This window comes from Nannobrachium achirus (assembly GCF_963921795.1).
Source record: "Nannobrachium achirus genome assembly, chromosome: 7".
Taxonomy (NCBI): domain Eukaryota; kingdom Metazoa; phylum Chordata; class Actinopteri; order Myctophiformes; family Myctophidae; genus Nannobrachium; species Nannobrachium achirus.
This window is the reverse complement of record NC_137816.1, coordinates 52,853,416-52,875,112: the sequence shown is the minus strand read 5'-3', so window position 1 is coordinate 52,875,112 and position 21,697 is coordinate 52,853,416. Positions and strand designations below refer to the sequence as shown.

At 42.7% G+C, this 21,697-nt stretch overlaps 1 protein-coding gene across 1 annotated transcript in view; it reads right to left on the bottom strand.

Moving 5' to 3' along the window:
* Positions 1-19,004: 19,004 nt before the first annotated feature.
* Positions 19,005-21,697, bottom strand: part of gpc5a (glypican 5a) — a 135,770-nt gene continuing 133,077 nt past the window's right edge. Inside the window, exon 9 of the mRNA XM_080729865.1 lies at positions 19,005-20,450. Coding sequence (XP_080585991.1) covers positions 20,299-20,450 — 152 coding nt within the window. The 3' untranslated portion in view covers positions 19,005-20,298. The remainder of the gene's footprint in view (positions 20,451-21,697) is intronic.

Sequence of the window (21,697 nt, the reverse complement as noted above, 5' to 3'; positions counted from 1 at the left end):
TAGGTAAAAGGTACTTATAATATATGTATTTTTTCATTTTTTCACTCTTTAAACGCAACGCGTTGTGAGCTTGTAGATCTGCAATTTCTTGGCAAATGTTCTGTCAGAGGATGATGGATTCTGATTATCGTGATAATATCGTAAATTGCGATTTCTTTTGTCACTCTTTTGTCACCATAATCATATGAAATGTTCATATCGTCCCATCCCTAACAGCTACAGCAGCACAGCAGTGGATATCCACTTCTCCCCAGTCTGTTTTTTGTGTGACCTTTATGTGACTTGTATCCTCCGCTAGCTGATTGGAGGCAGACTGTCCTCATGTTAGAAAAAAATGTGCATTGTGCACCTGCACCATCTTTGTAGCACACTTATCTTGACCACTCAGTAATCATTATTTAGGCTGCTTGATAATTTAAAGTTATCATGAGCTGTTCTCTATAGCATCACGCCTCAATTCAAATGAGGCAGTATTTCTGACTTGATAATGCTTTCATTTCACATGGCATCATGCAACATATTCACATGTCACAAAAAGCATACTCCCCACAAATTCATAGAAGTTTTCTCAATTTGTAGCATACATTAAAAAGAAATAATAATAATAATAATAATTCAAATATTTACAGTATATTCAGACCATGTCAACTCTACCGTCACAGACTTTGTATCACTAAGTTGTGATTAGGGTTGTTGTTAGGCGGTTACTGTATAACAAAAGGTAATTTCTTCCATTAATTCTCCAGCTAAAATGAACAAATAAATCCATAATAGTTACATGAAAAGTATGACCCCTACCATTCATAAACAATATTAACCTTCCTATCCTTTATAATATCTTTGAAATGTTTTGGTATGCAGATAAACAATAACTGTCCCCAGCTATCCCATGAACAGCAGTGTTATTATTCCCATTTTAACATTGCAACAATAATGTGTGTGCTTGTGTGCATGCATGTGTGTTTGTATATATTTGTGGAATTTCACAACACACTGACAACCTCTCAGAACTTAAAAGATTAGTTAGGTACCTTTCAAACTAATCTGCACAGATCAGTTGATATGAACAAATACTTATGACTATGAATGGCACAATTGTCTATCTGCCTATTCTGTATGGCTATGTCGGTTGGTCGGTTCACTCATCCATCCATCCATACACACACAACGTAAAGGAGCTATAGTCAACTTTTTCTTGAAAAACGGATGCTAAAATAAAAAGAATGTTTCGAAATTATTTTATAAAAAAAAATTAAGCTTCATACAGTATGTGTTTCTTTTAAAAAATGACCACAAAAAGAGTAAAATAATGATGAAATAATCATTTTGGCCGTTGTCAGGTTGACTTTGTTTACATCCCTCTTCTATTCTTTTATATGGAAGAATAGAAGAGGGATGTAAACAAAGTCAGCCTGACAACGGCCAAAATGAAAAAGTTGACTATAGCTCCTTTAATTATCCACAAAGGATGATCCCTTGGTGTCCCCCACCAGAGTTGGATTAGGGGGTAAGTCCCTGTGTAGGGCTGTCACGATTATGGCATTTTACATGACAATTAATTTTCTCTCAAATAATTGCGATTAACGATTTAATTGTGTTTTTGTCGTTGACAATTACGTTTCTGTTTGGCTTTTAGGCTTTGAAGTTGCACATGGTAGATATGACACATAACCTAAATATACAAATACATTACTGACATATTTGACAACTTTATACTTAAAAAAGAACATTGATAGTGGAAATAGCCGATCTACAAGCTCTACAAGCCACTATTTCCACTATTTTTGACATGGATGGACATGGATTTATGACGATTATGAAAAATAATCACGATTAGACGATTATGTAATAATTGTGACAGCCCTATCCCTGTGACATAGTGTACTAACACAGAGTTGGATTGGGGGGTAAGTCCCTGTGACATAGTGTACTAACACAGCGTCATGTCATGTTCCCAAGGCTACTTAATTTGACTATGGTCTTTCCTCTAGCACCAACATTAGTTAAGATATTTCCACTTGCGCACAAGATATCTCAAAATCTAAAGGGTGGATTCTGGATTGCCATGAATCTGAGCACCTTCAATGCTCCCTGAAGGATGAACCCTAATAAGAGTGACCTCATCATGACCTTCCTCTGGCTCCACCCTCAGGCAAGATTGTATCTCGGATAAAGACAAAATTACACATCTGTCTTGGTTCACTGAAAGATTACCATTTATCCTTCAACAGACTATAGCATGGCGCAACACTCTCTCTGAGAGCCGCCTTGCCACCACCAGCACTGATTGATTCGCAATTAGCATTCTCCCACAGATGAGAAGGAAGACACTTGTTCTCCTTGACGAAGCACTTGACTTAAACAAACTGAATTTAGCACTGCTGTTCATGTAGGAGAAAGGCTGATGAGTATTCTTTTAGAACAATGAACATTACCACACACTGCATACAGAGAAATATTTTGATACTACGGGTGCACAAAACTGAATTGCTGAATGAAACTCTCTGATTGATTAGGGCTGCCCTTTCCTATAGATCTGCCCGGATGCCCAAATGTCAGCTTTTGCACGCAGGATGTATGCCTTCTAATTGACTGCTGTCTTTTTTGCTGATGGAATTTGCTGAGCACATTCATACTCCTCAATAAGAACCATTTATATTTTGGTGGTGTCATGAGCTGTTCTCTATAGCATCACCCTCATGTCAACATTTTTAATGTTTGGTCCTCCTAGTGACTACAGTATAACATTATTTTCATCATTATCTCCACCAAGCAAAGGATGGGGTAAATCTCGCTCTTTCGAACGTAGGTTTGGGTGTCGAAAATATGACACATAGAAACAGCAAAACGCTCCCAAAGGATACAGATTATATTTTTGTCCCTGTTGTTGTGTGTGTGCAAGTGTGCAAGCTTGCGCACGTGCCTGGGCAAATCCGAAGCTAATCCCACAAAACAACTTGGCCGATCAGTGCCAAACCTTTTTATGGATGCAAGTTCACTTCCTGAATATCTTCCAATATATCAAAGACAACTAGTCCTATGATATTTGAATACACAAAGGCCAGTTTGAGGCTTCTATACCAGGGGAATTTTAGACCCTTTTTAGGGGTGCTCAAGAACCCATACAGCTTATGCCAGCACCATTAAATTAAATGTTTTACAAAGTTTGTATAATTAAAACAAAGTCCCCCACTTATTTTGACAGTATGGCAGCAAGTTTGGGTTTGATGCTAATTAGGAAAGGTTACTTTCATTTTCATTCTGACCACTGTGTTTTTGACAGTTTGGCATGTCCAAGGACACAGCTTTCTGTCTGTCAACTCAGGACCTAATAACAAATGTGTTTCACGCATGGTCAGCTGTCCTCCTTAAATACAAAATGTCCTAAGTAGTTTTGTTTTGATAATTTCTAAAGAAATTCCTCTTTCATACCCTCTCCTTGTGTCTGGAATGGATCAGCTCATAATATCCCTAAACTCTATTTCCCATCTGCTTTGTTTTGAGAAACTTTCATTGCCAACTCTCCTTAATCAATGGGGCAACAGGAGCTCAGGAGGAACTGTATATTGTATTGTAGAATGTTTTATAATTAATGCTGTAATGTATTAATTGTTATTCAGTGGCTTAGGGGCAGAGCCCCCCTAAAGGTCTGATCCTAGAACCGCCCCTGGCTACTGCAGCATATCATTGTAATGTTGGGGTGTCCCTCCTGGTAGTTGTGAAGAAAATTATGTATTTGCAATGATAGAATTTCTAATTTCTGCCATCCAATACTGTAACACCAAACAGTTGCCATATTCGGCTTCTCTGTAACTCTTTAAGCTACAATTACAATTTACAATTTAGGCATTTAGCAGAGACGCTCTTAATCCAGAGCGATTTGCAGTAAGCAAGGTAAAGAGAGGACAGGTGGTTGCAGGGACACCTAACTGTCGCTGGTAGGGGGAGACAGTTTTTGGGCTTCACGTGCCACATGGTTAACTGCAGGGCTTACAAGCATCGATAGGCCATTCACATTCACATGTACATTCACGTCATAAATTAAAAATCATAGCAAAACATACAGATGATGCAGACAGACATCCTGCCAGGTAGCCACAAATGGCAGCCATACTGTATCTCATCTTAAATGATAACAACATTAAATGGCACGGCGGCCAGGCAGGTAATACAGTATATAAAATATTAAGCTGGCTCAAAAGTCATAACTCACCAACAGATTCAGTCACCCCAACAGTCCAACGTCCAAACAACATCATCCTGATTAGCCTACTGTTTATCCATTGTCCAGAGTTTTTAATTAGTTATAATTAAAGCCATGCAAACTTTAGATTATTAGTATTTGACAGTCTTGTATCAAGGCTACAAATTACAAAATGTGTCCTAAAGTTGGACAGTCTGATTTGACCAATTCAACATGTTATTTTGTGTTTCAGGAACAGAACAGGAACACTTCTGAGCAAGAACAGTGTTGTTGCCAGATTACATGCGAGAGAAACAAGCAACCAGGTCTATGGATACATGCCAAAATGTATCGCTTAACAAGCAAGACCTGGCAACACCGCATACAGTGATGTTAGATAAGGGGATGGGGGGTGGGGGGTGGGGGGCAATGGTCGATAGGGGGAGCCAGTGCTACCTTGACTCTGACCTCTAAGGACCTCTCAAGGAGGGTGCTCTTGTGAGTCTTGCTGCGTCACCCTTTCTTGTTTCTTTCTTTTTCTAGTTTTTTTTTTATATCGCACTGACCTTTGGACAATCTGCACTATTAGGTTGTGTTAGTAGTTTTGAGTATTTTTACTCTACTTCTCTGTAACTTTGTAAATAACCTTATACTGCTGTGCTGCCTCTGGGCAACTGATTTCCCCCCCTGGGATAATAAAGGTATATCTATCTATCTATCTACCCCTGGCAGCGATTATTCCAAACGTAGGAGACGGTGTCGCATAAATTAGAAGGCGTGGCTTGTGATTGGCTGGAGCCGAGGTCTGGAGCGCTCGGCTGTGGTCACTTGGACCGCACAGGTGTGAATGTTAACCTCTATGCCTAAACCTAACCCAAACCCTAACCCTAACCTCAGTAAAACTATGCCTAACCATAACCCAAACCCTAACCTTAACCTCAATAAAACTGTGCCTAACCCTAACCCTAACCTAACCTTAACCTCAGTAAAACTATGCCTAAACCTAACCCTAACCTTAGTAACCCTGACGCTGGCGAGTAGCCGACGCTGGTGAACGGAAAAGAAGAAATGTATTAGGCATAAAGTTATTCTTACATTCTCCTATTGTAAAGGGGGAAAAACGTTGCCTATACACCAGATGATGAAAAGAATGCATTAATGCTTGGATATATATGTTTGCTTTCACCACATTTCCAGAAAAAGCACAAATAAGCAAATATATTTGTGCGGCTCCAGACAGATTTTGTTTTAATTATTGGGACAAAATTGGCTCTTTTGATAATAATGGTTGCCTAACCCTGGGTTAGAGGCACAGGATTGAATCTTGAAGGAGGACGTATCAGTGTGTAGTGAGAGGGAGAAGGCAGAAAGGAGTGAGAGAGGTCATCTGGTTGCGCCGTCTTGCACCACTTCCTTCCAGCTGCCCTGAAAGGTGTTGGCTCAGTTCTGAGGGTCTCAGATAGCCAGGCAGCTGGTGGACATGGGTGTGCTGGCCTGGAAGAGAGAGGACAGTGACGGTCAAAAGCCTGTGTCCGAACACAGCTGAGGGCTAGTCATTGAATTTTTTTTCATTTTCATTTTCTCATTTCATCTGAAAGCTGGGAATCATAGCTACACAATGATATATTGGTTGTGAAGATTGACCCAACAGTTTTGTAGATATGGCTTATAGAGTTATGCCATGCAGAAATACTAGATCTGAGAAATTCAGCCTTTTAGATGAAATGTAACCTGCAAAATGTGAGGTTTCTCTTCACATTAATTTAAAAAAGTCTTATTTACATGCAGAGTTAAGCTCTGGCGTTTAAGTGAAATGTAGCCTGATATTTATGAAATGCTTTTGTGGCTTTATCACATTTTAGAAAAAGAAAAAAAATAAGTAATTTCAGGGCTGGTCTAAAGCTGTGCTTTCCGAAATGACTGCCCCTCTGCTATGCTGTTATGGCAGTAGCTTTTACACCTCTAAAACACATGATCACCATGACTACACTTAGTACAGATTCTAATTAATCAAAATCCTGTTATGACACCCAGTCTTTTTTTGTCTTTTTTTTAGCCTTCATTTTTATCCCACGATTTTGCAACACATTTTTCACTCAGTGCCAATTATCGAATGTAATCCTGGGCACACTCACTCTGCCAACCTGGGGAGAGCAACGGACTGAGCTCTTACTTCCTTCTATGCATGAGTAGTCCAAGCTGCTTCTTTTCACCTGACAGGGGGGAGTTTCCCCGGTTGGATGTACAGTAGCGCGTGGAAGGAACATTATTCGAACCAGTTATTTCCCCTCCATCAGGCACCACGGCTGGCCAGGGGGAGACAGTACAGAGACCAGGATTACCGCATGTTTTTTGTGAAGGTACCTATACCCTAGGGGACACGGGAAGAACATGCAAACTCCACACAGAAGGCGGCTCCACAGGGGGGCATTGGGGGGCAATGCCCACCCAGATTAGACTTTGTGCCCCCCCAGTCCAGATCGGCCAGCCACCATTATTTTAAGATGTTTTACAGGTGTTAATTATATATGTTCTTTTTTTTGTTCTTTTTGATTATTACCCATATACATTTTCAAAATAATTATTCTATTGAAAATGCAATAATAGGCGTTGCTATGGCGAGTAGTTTTTTATGTTTATTCCTATGTTGTTGTGCATGCAGCACGGGAAATTCAAACATTTTCAGTGAGAAAACTTGTAATGGACATTATGGCTCAAAACACCGCAAAAATGGGCTTGCTATATATATAGAGGTGTGTTGGAAAATAAAGTGCCCCCTTTGGAAAATTGAAGGCCCCCCTGCTGATTATTCCCTGGAGCCGCCACTGAGAAAGGCCCTTTTGCCAACCCCACTTAGGGTATGGGCACTGATGGCGCCTCCAACGCCCACAGCGTCCCCAGCGGAAATCGAACCCAGGACCTTCTACCCAGTCTTTTTACTCACCCAGTGTGTATTATACATACAGTGATACATGATGTAACATGTTTTTTGTGTTGACGCAATGGTCATCCATGCCAAAGTCAAATACCTGCATCTTACTGGGTACTTAATGAAAAAGGCCTAATGATGAAGCAAAAAAGGAGGGTAGAGGCCAATACTATAGATCAGGTGTCTTCAACAGGGGGTCCCTAGGGGATCCTCAGGATTACTACAGGAGGCCACCAAATCTTTGGCACAACTTTAGCAAAAGAATGCCGATTTATAAGCTCACAATGCCTCGCAGCGCTGCAAAGATGTTTGGTGTAGAGGGAAAAAGACCAGACCAAGTGCAGAGTGATAGGTCAGGTTTAGTCAGGTAAGGTAAGTATTGATGGTTTAAGTAGTTAAATGTCTAAAAATGCACATTAAAATGAGTCCATATAGTGCTGTTAAATAAGAAATCTATGAAAATGTTTAATCTGCAACACAATTTTTGCAATTTGTAGTGGGAGTCCCTGCTTCGCTGACAACCTTGAAGACCCCTGCTATAAATACTATGCAAAATCAACATTCAATAGCCCTGGGTAGGCCACCCGACGGAGATCTGCGCTCCACGGAGTGCCTCTTTCTAGTGATGTTTGAATTGTGTGCTAGTCAAACTTATAGTCTTTTTTGTCAACTTTAATTTGCACTGTTGGAAATATAGAGCCATACTGCAGTGCAGCTCATCCGATTGCTTCACTGATAAGATGATGAAGAATTTACAATGAGAAGTCTGGAGGAGTTGCCACACTGGTTGCTAGAATTGTTTGATGGGGAAAGTCACTGCCTTTTGTCAGGGCTGCCTAAACTAACAATAATGGGACAACATTTCTATTGGAATAATTGTTTGGTCATGATCAATTCCTAACTTTGGCCAATCTTGACAATTATGTTCTCATGTGACTTATCAAGACTATTTACTGTCCTATTTTTTAAGAAAGTAATAGTTAGTAAGAAAATAGCCCAAACAAAAAACAAACATAATTTGGTTTTGGATAATTTAGTCCCTCTCTCGTTGTTTCCTATATGACATTTAATGTATTGGATTTAAGAAATGATGTTATTAACACAAATACATCATTTAGACTTTTATCTATATGAACAAATGCAATCTTTATAAAATTGTATTCAATGAATTGAGTATTATTTTATTATCATAATAATAACAACTTGAAACATCAGAAGAAGGTTGTGCACATGCATGCACAAGTGTTGGTAAACGAGGTCAATATGTTATTTTCATGGAGAGACACAAACTATAAATTAGGCTTAAACGTTGGCGGTTGTCAAGGTCATGGTAATAATTTGGAGTGGGCCATAACCCTCCATGAGTACATGAAATTAATCATGGTATGCATAACTTTATGCAGCTCTCAGCAATATCCTCCATGGAGATCCCTTGGGCCCTTTAAGTATGCAGAGATAAAATACCACAAATGCTAGCAGTTGAAGCTATCCACAGTTTCACCTGGGGTATGTATCACACAATGGATACTGTGATACCAGAGAATATGCATTGTGAAGGATTGCATCACATCCATTCAAAGAGCTGCTCAACAATGTATTACGTGTGTTAAATATATTTAAAGTCTGCTACTTCACCACAATGTAAATTGCTCTATTGCAATGTTATGTCATATTTAAAGTACCGGTATATTCTATCTATAAATGCGAGAAGTCTCTGCGTGTGTGTGTGTGTGTTTGTAATCCGCGTATCTCGAGAACCGTTCGTCCCACCGGCTTCAGATTCGGCACGCGCGTTCCCCGCCGCGGCACGGAGTGCAGTGCCGGGTCTCGACCCGACCCGACGCGCGGTTTTCCCAAACCGGCGCGAAACGTTCGGAATCTCCTTATGCGGGGTTGATTGTTGACATCAGGCTGTTTCTGAGGAAATCGGCGAAAGCTCTGACTCATTGTGACATCACTTCATAAAAGGCTCTGACATCACGTACGCCACATGAGTCAACAAAAAATCTCTGTGAGTGTGTATGTATGTAGGTAATCCACGTATCTCGAGAACCGTTCGTCCCACGGGCACGCGCGTTCTCCATATGGGCATAAAATGAATGCCCCCATATGAGAACCGTTCGTCCCACGGGCACGCGCATTCCGTCCCACGGGCACGCGCGTTCTCCATATATGGGCATAAAATGAATGCCCCCATATATGGGCATAAAATGGATAAAGGGACACAGACAGACAGATTCAGAGATCTCCGAGAACCGTTCGTCCCACGGGCACGCGCGTTCCGTCCCACGGGCACGCGCGTTCTCCATATATGGGCATAAAATGAATGCCCCCATATATGGCCACGGCACGGAGTGCAGTGCCGGGTCTCGACCCGACCCGACGCGCGGTTTTCCCAAACCGGCGCGAAACGTTCGGAATCTCCTTATGCGGGGTTGATTGTTGACATCAGGCTGTTTCTGAGGAAATCGGCGAAAGCTCTGACTCATTGTGACATCACTTCATAAAAGGCTCTGACATCACGTACGCCACATGAGTCAACAAAAAATCTCTGTGAGTGTGTATGTATGTAGGTAATCCACGTATCTCGAGAACCGTTCGTCCCACGGGCACGCGCGTTCTCCATATGGGCATAAAATGAATGCCCCCATATGAGAACCGTTCGTCCCACGGGCACGCGCGTTCCGTCCCACGGGCACGCGCGTTCTCCATATATGGGCATAAAATGAATGCCCCCATATATGGGCATAAAATGGATAAAGGGACACAGACAGACAGATTCAGAGATCTCCGAGAACCGTTCGTCCCACGGGCACGCGCGTTCCGTCCCACGGGCACGCGCGTTCTCCATATATGGGCATAAAATGAATGCCCCCATATATGGGCATAAAATGGATAAAGGGACACAGACAGACAGATTCAGAGATCTCCATATATGGGCGTGAAATGGACGCAAATAGACAGATATCTCCATATTTGGGCATATATGGGCAGACGTACGCCACGAGTCAACAAAAAATCTTATATGGGCATAAAATGAATGCCCCCATATATGGGCATAAAATGGATAAAGGGACACAGACAGACAGATTCAGAGATCTCCATATATGGGCGTGAAATGGACGCAAATAGACAGATATCTCCATATATGGGCATATATGGGCAGACGTACGCCACATGAGTCAACAAAAAATCTCTGTGAGTGTGTATGTATGTAGGTAATCCGCGTATCTCGAGAACCGTTCGTCCCACGGGCACGCGCGTTCTCCATATATGGGCATAAAATGAATGCCCCCATATGAGAACCGTTCGTCCCACGGGCACGCGCGTTCTCCATATATGGGCATAAAATGAAGTTCCGTCCCACGGGCACGCGCGTTCTCCATATATGGGCATAAAATGAATGCCCCCATATATGGCCACGGCACGGAGTGCAGTGCCGGGTCTCGACCCGACCCGACGCGCGGTTTTCCCAAACCGGCGCGAAACGTTCGGAATCTCCTTATGCGGGGTTGATTGTTGACATCAGGCTGTTTCTGAGGAAATCGGCGAAAGCTCTGACTCATTGTGACATCACTTCATAAAAGGCTCTGACATCACGTACGCCACATGAGTCAACAAAAAATCTCTGTGAGTGTGTATGTATGTAGGTAATCCACGTATCTCGAGAACCGTTCGTCCCACGGGCACGCGCGTTCTCCATATATGGGCATAAAATGAATGCCCCCATATATGGGCATAAAATGGATAAAGGGACACAGACAGACAGATTCAGAGATCTCCGAGAACCGTTCGTCCCACGGGCACGCGCGTTCCGTCCCACGGGCACGCGCGTTCTCCATATATGGGCATAAAATGAATGCCCCCATATGAGAACCGTTCGTCCCACGGGCACGCGCGTTCTCCATATATGGGCATAAAATGAAGTTCCGTCCCACGGGCACGCGCGTTCTCCATATATGGGCATAAAATGAATGCCCCCATATATGGCCACGGCACGGAGTGCAGTGCCGGGTCTCGACCCGACCCGACGCGCGGTTTTCCCAAACCGGCGCGAAACGTTCGGAATCTCCTTATGCGGGGTTGATTGTTGACATCAGGCTGTTTCTGAGGAAATCGGCGAAAGCTCTGACTCATTGTGACATCACTTCATAAAAGGCTCTGACATCACGTACGCCACATGAGTCAACAAAAAATCTCTGTGAGTGTGTATGTATGTAGGTAATCCACGTATCTCGAGAACCGTTCGTCCCACGGGCACGCGCGTTCTCCATATGGGCATAAAATGAATGCCCCCATATGAGAACCGTTCGTCCCACGGGCACGCGCATTCCGTCCCACGGGCACGCGCGTTCTCCATATATGGGCATAAAAATGAATGCCCCCATATATGGGCATAAAATGGATAAAGGGACACAGACAGACAGATTCAGAGATCTCCGAGAACCGTTCGTCCCACGGGCACGCGCGTTCCGTCCCACGGGCACGCGCGTCCACCATATGGGCATAAAATGAATGCCCCCATATGAGAACCGTTCGTCCCACGGGCACGCGCGTTCCGTCCCACGGGCACGCGCGTTCTCCATATATGGGCATAAAATGAATGCCCCCATATATGGGCATAAAATGGATAAAGGGACACAGACAGACAGATTCAGAGATCTCCGAGAACCGTTCGTCCCACGGGCACGCGCGTTCCGTCCCACGGGCACGCGCGTTCTCCATATATGGGCATAAAATGAATGCCCCCATATATGGGGGACATATAAAGGGACACAGACAGACAGATTCAGAGATCTCCATATATGGGCGTGAAATGGACGCAAATAGACAGATATCTCCATATTTGGGCATATATGGGCAGACGTACGCCACGAGTCAACAAAAAATCTTATATGGGCATAAAATGAATGCCCCCATATATGGGCATAAAATGGATAAAGGGACACAGACAGACAGATTCAGAGATCTCCATATATGGGCGTGAAATGGACGCAAATAGACAGATATCTCCATATATGGGCATATATGGGCAGACGTACGCCACATGAGTCAACAAAAAATCTCTGTGAGTGTGTATGTATGTAGGTAATCCGCGTATCTCGAGAACCGTTCGTCCCACGGGCACGCGCGTTCTCCATATATGGGCATAAAATGAATGCCCCCATATGAGAACCGTTCGTCCCACGGGCACGCGCGTTCTCCATATATGGGCATAAAATGAAGTTCCGTCCCACGGGCACGCGCGTTCTCCATATATGGGCATAAAATGAATGCCCCCATATATGGCCACGGCACGGAGTGCAGTGCCGGGTCTCGACCCGACCCGACGCGCGGTTTTCCCAAACCGGCGCGAAACGTTCGGAATCTCCTTATGCGGGGTTGATTGTTGACATCAGGCTGTTTCTGAGGAAATCGGCGAAAGCTCTGACTCATTGTGACATCACTTCATAAAAGGCTCTGACATCACGTACGCCACATGAGTCAACAAAAAATCTCTGTGAGTGTGTATGTATGTAGGTAATCCACGTATCTCGAGAACCGTTCGTCCCACGGGCACGCGCGTTCTCCATATATGGGCATAAAATGAATGCCCCCATATATGGGCATAAAATGGATAAAGGGACACAGACAGACAGATTCAGAGATCTCCGAGAACCGTTCGTCCCACGGGCACGCGCGTTCCGTCCCACGGGCACGCGCGTTCTCCATATATGGGCATAAAATGAATGCCCCCATATGAGAACCGTTCGTCCCACGGGCACGCGCGTTCTCCATATATGGGCATAAAATGAAGTTCCGTCCCACGGGCACGCGCGTTCTCCATATATGGGCATAAAATGAATGCCCCCATATATGGCCACGGCACGGAGTGCAGTGCCGGGTCTCGACCCGACCCGACGCGCGGTTTTCCCAAACCGGCGCGAAACGTTCGGAATCTCCTTATGCGGGGTTGATTGTTGACATCAGGCTGTTTCTGAGGAAATCGGCGAAAGCTCTGACTCATTGTGACATCACTTCATAAAAGGCTCTGACATCACGTACGCCACATGAGTCAACAAAAAATCTCTGTGAGTGTGTATGTATGTAGGTAATCCACGTATCTCGAGAACCGTTCGTCCCACGGGCACGCGCGTTCTCCATATGGGCATAAAATGAATGCCCCCATATGAGAACCGTTCGTCCCACGGGCACGCGCGTTCTCCATATATGGGCATAAAATGAATGCCCCCATATATGGGCATAAAATGGATAAAGGGACACAGACAGACAGATTCAGAGATCTCCGAGAACCGTTCGTCCCACGGGCACGCGCGTTCCGTCCCACGGGCACGCGCGTTCTCCATATATGGGCATAAAATGAATGCCCCCATATATGGGCATAAAATGGATAAAGGGACACAGACAGACAGATTCAGAGATCTCCATATATGGGCGTGAAATGGACGCAAATAGACAGATATCTCCATATTTGGGCATATATGGGCAGACGTACGCCACATGAGTCAACAAAAAATCTCTGTGAGTGTGTATGTATGTAGGTAATCCACGTATCTCGAGAACCGTTCGTCCCACGGGCACGCGCGTTCTCCATATATGGGCATAAAATGAATGCCCCCATATGAGAACCGTTCGTCCCACGGGCACGCGCGTTCTCCATATATGGGCATAAAATGAATGCCCCCATATATGGGCATAAAATGGATAAAGGGACACAGACAGACAGATTCAGAGATCTCATACGGCATAAAGGGACACAGACAGACACACAGACAGACGGATACAGAGATCTCCATAAATGGGCATAAAATGGACGCAAATGGCATATATGGGCATAAAATTTACGCAGAATCACAAAGATCTCCATATACGGGCATAAAGGGACACAGACAGACAGATTCAGAGATCTCCATATATGGGCGTGAAATGGACGCAAATAGACAGATATCTCCATATATGGGCATATATGGGCATAAAATGGACCCAGAACTATATCTGCAGTGATCTCCATATATGGACATAAAATGGACGCTGACAGACAGACAGATAACAGATATCTCCATATATGGGCATAAATGGACACAGGCAAACAGATGGTCAAAACGGGTCCTATGACAACAGGTATAATGGGGTTTGCATTAAAGGGCGGGGCATTCATTCCCTATTTACGTTGTTCCGAGTTGGCCAGGTCGCCGACTAGACGCTGGGCCGCCCAAAGGGCGGCCCAGCTTCTAGTATTATTAATACTAGCAAGACACCTCAGGGCGACGGCCACAGTGATGTGGACATCAGGGATGTGGACATCACGGATCTCCATAAATGGGCATGAAAGGAATTTGTTCCCCTGGCATCACAGATGTAGGGGTGTGGACATCAGGGATCTCCATATATGGGCATAAAAGGGATTTGTTCCCCTGGCATCACAGGGATCTCCATATCTCCATATATGGGCATAAAAGGGATTTGTTCCCCCTGGCATCACAGGGATCTCTCTAACAGCTAGGGCATCATTAATATTGATGACATCAGGGAACTCCATATATGGGTGTTAGGGACCGAGTTGGTCGGAAGGAGAGACACAGGAAACCCTTGGTGTTGGTTTAAAAAAATAATGTTATTTTTTTTTTCTTTCTTTTTTTTCCTTTGTTTTGTTTCAAATAAGGAATAACAAAAAGGAATATAAAAAAATCAAACCTCGGTTCGAAGTGAAGCGGTGAATCTGAGTATAAAATTGTGTGGAGAGTCAAATTGTCAACGAGCTGTGAACTCTGATCTATACATTCTTTCAATTCTGAATGAATGAATGATTTTATCTGGAGGGCCGAATTGTCATGTGAAGCTTGACCAATCCTCAAAGTATCCAATCATCAGACCGGGACGGACACTACACACATATTCTGGACGTACGGGACAGATACAACCTGTTCATTCTGGACTGAAATTACCATATATGGACATGAGGTGACAGACATTTAGTTTTTGTAAAACCTGTTCATTCTGGACTGAAATGAGAAATGACCATATATGGACATGGGACACACATTTTGTTTTTGATAAAACCTGTTCATTCTGGACTGAAATGACCATATATGGACGTGGGACACACAAAGCCACTCCTTGGAAGCGGCTTTCACCGCTTCAAAAAAGGTGGGCCCAAAACAAAGGAGATCAACTTAAACAACTAAACAAAATGCTCAACTAAACAACACAACTGATCGAACCAGAATGATGGGTGAGGGGAACATATAGGGACGGGTCGAACCACTATAAACAAGAGGGGGGAATAAAGACAAAGCTGCAAATAACCACTACAAATAACCCCCCCCCCCCCCCCCCCCCCGTGCAGAGAGATCGAGTGACGCAGCCCCCCCGTTGTCCCCATCATCGCTGCCGAATATAGAGCAGCTGGTCCCATTCTCTGGCCAGCCAATCATGTCCATTCTCCTTCCCCCAGAACTGGTGGCTCAAAGAGAACTCAGTCAAAATCCAATGCAAATAAATAAGCCACAACTAAACAATAATATGTTAATTCAAGTTGTGAGTGGTTATGTCACATTGCATGCACACACACACACACACACACACACACACACACACACACACACACACACACACACACACACACACACACACACACACACACACACACACACACACACACACACACACACACACACACATATATATATAATGTACTATTGTGACTAGATCAATGAAATAAATAAGAAATAGAAAAGTCACCATTACAGTAGGCAGTCTCAATGTGAGGCTGCTGAGGCAGCCCTCACAATGGGCATAAAGGGGATTCTGTTAGTGTGACATCACAGTGAAGCCAGAGTGTGATATCAGAGCTGCAAACCCATTCTGGTAGAGTGGTTCCCCTGACATCACAGTGACATCAGAGCATGACATCAGAGCGGCAAACCCATAGACACGTGTACAGTGTACACACGTGTACACGGACGCGGACAAGCTGTGGCGTTTCTCATGGTAAACTGCGACCTTCAGTCGCAATTAGTATTATTAGTATTATTAGTATTATTTCCTAACCACTAAATGTGTATGACAATCTACACATTTTCAAAGGTACGTTAAGGTAAGGTTTTAGTCATATATTCATGTCAAAATATTGCCTGCTTGAGTTTGCATTTGATTTGTACACCATGTTAATTCAGGTACAGCACTGTACCTTTCATCAATAGAACCATGAACTTGCCGTTAGGTCAGTCTCATGAAATATGATGAGGGTAAAATGTCTCCATTTGTCCTGCTGAGCACTAATATTTGATAGGGCTGGGTGTTCAACAAGTAAAAGATATAACTATTTGATAGGGCTGGGTGTTCAACAAGTAAAAGATATAACTATTTGATAGGGCAGTGTTCAAAAAGTAAAGGATATAACTATATGTATTTGAATTATGTAACTTGGTTTTTGTGTAGTCAAGTCTTCTTTCATCATGTCTTTGTGGTCTGCCCTGCCAGTGCCACCGCTACAAGAAACAGCCATTTGAACCACTAAAGCTACAGTATAGGTTTTTGTACTGCTGTCAGACCCAGCTGCGATACTAGGTGAATTTAATTACCTTACAGGTAAGATATTTGGGGCCCCTGGGGAGGTCCTGAAGAATATGTTTTAATACCTGAAGAACCTAAAGGTCAGAAAGTACCCACACAAATATATCTTCTTCCCATTCTGTGCTGTATAATAATTGTATATTGATGACTCACATCTGCTGATTTATTCTTTACTCTACAACTTAATTTGCAGGAGCAAAGCCAGGCAGGATACTGGGGAACAGAAGGTCAAGGGTCCTCATATATAAAACAGTCAAGATAACTGAAACCCACAAATATAGCCCCATGCCAACCACATTACAAAACTGCCTTCTTCGTCCATCTCTGTAAGAAATGCAGTATCGCTCATTTATGCCCTAACTCTAAATAAACTTCTGCTGCCTATAATATGTGCTCGTAGTCGTGGAAAGTAACTTAAAAGTACTCAACTGTACTTAACTAAGTACAGTATTTCCAATTTCCAATCATTCTACTCCACATCTTGGATCCAAATATATAGGTTTTATTCCACTACAATTATACTAGTTACTAGTTACTTTGTAGATGTTGATTATTATTACAAAACATGCATTAACAACTTCAGCCCTATATACATTTCGGCCATTCGAAAATAGCCGAGCTTGTAGATCTGCTATTTTCAAAAATATTTCTATACATCTGAAGACTTTATGTGGACATTCCACATAATAAGTACTTTTACTTTTGGTAGTTTAAGTTCATTTTGATGCCAACATTTTTATGCCAAAATGCCAAAATGAAGTTTTACTCAAGTACATTTTGAATTCAGGAATTTTACTTGCAACAAAGTATTTCTACATTGCAGTATTGATACTTAAGTAGAAAATGTGAGTACGTTTTCCACCACTGTGTGCTCGCCACGTCGCCAGTACCTGCACAGGATAAACTTCAAAATCATCCTCACCATCTGTGCACCTGTCTATGGCCCAAAAGTTTGATTCTGTGTTTATAATGTGTGGCTGATTAAACTTTGCATTTGTGACATTCATTAATTGTAAGATAAATTAGTTCCCAGGTGTGGTAATGATGCTGACTGTTTATCAGTGCATTACCAGTGCTATAATAATGATCATTGTGTTACATAAAAAATTAGAGAAGATAACTCAGCATCACTTACACTCACAATATTGGGTTTCCACCATATGGTCTATCTATGCAGAGTAGGCTGTTGTTAAAATTCATGGGAATAAACAATCTCTCAGGTATAAAAGGTAAGTGTAAGCTAGCATGAGAGGATACCGGTAGTTCTGTATAGCCTGGCTCCAGCCCATAGACCCTGCCCACTCTCTGAGTGGACTGCCTCTTAGTCTGAAATTAGGCTACTGTATACATGTAGCACCAAACAATAGGGCTACAACAAGGAAAATGGAATGTATACAGTACATAGCCTAATACAGTGGTTCTCAAACTTTTTCATGTCAAGGACCCCCAAATTGACACGTATTAGCCCGTGGAACCCCATTTTAAAAGATATGCCAGGGACCCCCATAAGAGAAGATTTATATGGCTCGAGCAATGATTCTCAACAATTTTAATTTCAAAGACCCCCCTGTTTGGTCCATTTGGTTCCATATGTACACTCTCTGAGTTACAGACCCATAAGGGTCCATTTGGGTCCTTGCTATCATTTAGCTGGGCTCACATTGCATAGCTATAGTTTGGCTATTTTCACCTGTTTTAAACCATTTTACAACTGTTGGCTGGCTATTGTGGGGTCCATGTAAAAAAAGAAATATGAGCAAAATAACAATTATGTGATCATTTTAAACATCTTTACTTCTGAAAGTGTAACCATGACATCCATGTAAGGCTGAATCAATGATATAAAACAATACGTATTTTTCTTTGCTTTGGTACTGCACATGCAAGTCGCACACCTGCAATAATGCATTAAGAGTCAGGTAGCAGGTGGAAGGAATTAGACCTCCCCACTCACACTGCAGGACCTATCGCTTCCTATCCAGACCTGTGAAGGGAGAGGAGGATTGAGTTTGAAAGACGATAATAGACTCCTGGGGAAAGTAATCTATTTCTAAAGAAGAAGGGACTATGAATCCTCTCCCTTGGCTTTTTCTTCCTCTCCTCCCCCTCACCCCTCCTCCTCCACCATTTTTCTAAGCAGCAGCACTGCAAGTCAATATTGCTATTCAAACTACCAATTAAATGATCACTGAACAGCCTAGTGGCTGTTAAGAGTTGAGAGAAAGGTTCCCTATGAGAGAAAAAGTGGTTTGGTGCAAACCTAGTCCTTACTTAGAACTTACTAAAGTTTTTTTTTTTTTTTCACAATGAACAACATTTTCTTTAAGAACTTGTATTTATATATGGCACAGAAGGGAAATAGTAAGGAATTCATGATACCACAATATATCGAAAGAGTCCCCATTTACTCTTGGGTTGTACAAATGTTGCAATTGTAAAGGCTGTAAAGGCAATTCTTTTTTGCTTTAAATTAACACAAAGAGTTATATATTTCGAACTACCTGACTAGCTTCACAAATGTGTAAAGTCCTATTTTAAAGGAGAGCACGAAAAATAAAACAGCTTCCCACAATGAAGTACAGTGCAGTGTGCTAAACTATATTACCATCTTTATCTATGGATCAAATATATTACACATTGAAATACAATTAAATTAATGACACATCTTTACAACAAATAGTTATTTTCCATTGCCTTGAGTACAGAAAGATGATGGCAGTGACATTAGCAGTTTTGATTATGCCAATAATAGTGAATGTGATTTACTGTAACAGAAAACCTTATTTATTCTTCTCAGTCAATGCGTGTTCTCTCATACATAATACAACTCTAGTTGTTAATTTAACTCTGCTCTGAGTGTACTGTGTACAAATGGACCCGTAAGGGTCCTGAACACCCAGGATCTTTGTGTGTAGAACAGAGGTCTTCAACGTTTTCAGACCAAGGACCCCTTAGTTGAGAGAGAGATGAAGCAGGGACCCCCACAACCTTTTCATAGATTCCATAAATGTCATTGTTTGACAGCACAATCATCAGTGTATTTTGAATTCATGTCAATTTGTGTTTTCAGATATTTTAACCACTTGAACCGTCAATACTTAACTTGACCTTTCACTCTGTAATTAGTTGTCTCTTTTTCACCTCTACACCAAAGCTATTTGCCAAAAATAGCTGATCTACAAGCTGCAAGGCGTTGTGAGCTTGTAGATATGCTATTCTTGGCTAAAGTTCTCAGAATATGGACACTAGGGTTCAAGTGGTTAATAAAAAATGGAGAAAAAAAAGTTTCTATCACACAAAGATTTGGAGGACCCCCTGTAGTAACTCTGAGGACCCCCTAGGGGTCCCGGACCCCCTGTTGAAGACCCCTGGTGTAGAAGCACAGTGTTTACCAGTACATTACGGTATATTCGCTTTCCCACAACTTTCACTTCTCATTGCTCTTCACCACCCTGATGTCCTTTGGTCGTCCACTTCAAACTGGAGCATTTGATGTCCCTCCCTTTGGCCCTCTGCCTCTCGTTATACTTTTCTTTTTCTGCTGCTTTTCGCCCGTGGTTCTCGAAAGTCTCAGAGTCTGGTAATGTGTCACGCCGCCAGACGGATGCCTTTACAGCGCCAGGATCATCTGTAAACAAGTCAATACCACAGCCCAGCCGGCTCCCGTCAGTCTTCCATGTGAGCTGGATCTGCCCTCCGTTTCGCCGTCCTCCCCGTGTGGGTGATGGTGATGTCTGTGGTCGCTGCCCACATCTGGACTCACTGAGGAGACAACAGAGACCAGAAGGTCAGTGAGACTAATTCTCTAGACGCAGCAAAAATCCTCAGAGTTCATTTACCTGAGAGTGTACGAATGTAACCAGATGGTTTGTATGTACTCAGTCACGGCAGAGATACAAATGGATAAAATAACACTGAGGCTTTTACTGTGTAGTGTTATTACAGCTCCATAGAGGATTTGGTATTCCACAGGAGGAGGGTCGTTTGCCATGTTAATGTATTTGCCGATTTCAAGAGTTATGTGGCTATAAATACAGTCATTTTGACAGTTTCTCTGGAGTCGTAATTTTATGATTAGTGGAGGGATGATTTTTCAATAAATAGCAGGTCAAAAACTACAAAAGCTGTTTTAAGACTTTTGGTATTAAAAGGTATATTTCACTTTCAAAGTGGTCATTGTCAGGGGTGTCACAAGGTGGGAAAAGTGGTACTGAGTTACTAAGGCCCAAGGTGGAGGGGCCTCAATTATTTTATACTTTAGCTATTGAAAAATAGAAGATCTACAAGCTCACAGCACGGCACCGAGTGCCACGCTGCGATCTTGTAGATCTGCTATTTTCAAAAAGTCGTGAAAATGTGTGCACATTTTTGAATATATGTATTTTTTAAGTGAACATTTGTAACTCAAATTTTGCTTCTGGGGGGGGTCCCTGGAACTAAATATTTTGAGATGGGGGTCCGTGGCAGCAGATTAGCTGTTTACAGACGGACGGACCCGCGGACAGACGGACAGGGGGCAAAACAGTCTCTGCCCACGCCTTCGGCCTGGAGGAGAAAGACATTTGCAGCATCGCAGGACCAATTTAAAGGGCGGTCCTTGATATTGGGACCGTATCAGCATTGGTTTTCAAAGCAGTAGGCATAGGTTTTACCAATGTCGTTTTTCTCCAGTCCACGGTCCAAACCCATCAAATGAATTTAGATTTCCCCAGGTGTATCAGTAAGCGGAAATCTCAGATCATCTGGATATGCGAGGCTAAAGCTTTAGCGTGATCTTATGCCATGCTCCTGCATGTTCATATCATGTTAAAGGATCTGTAATAATACTTGGAACCAGACCTAGTTTGGCTTTAACACTGATCAGTAAAATCACAGAAATCGTAAAATCAGTCCTGCAGCAAATTAATAGAAAGCGTTGTTGTGCAAAAATCTGGGGTTTCTCAGAGGAGCACACACAGAGAAAAGTAATGTGTGCTGGACTTTTCTCTTGCTTTCTATTTACGTTAGAT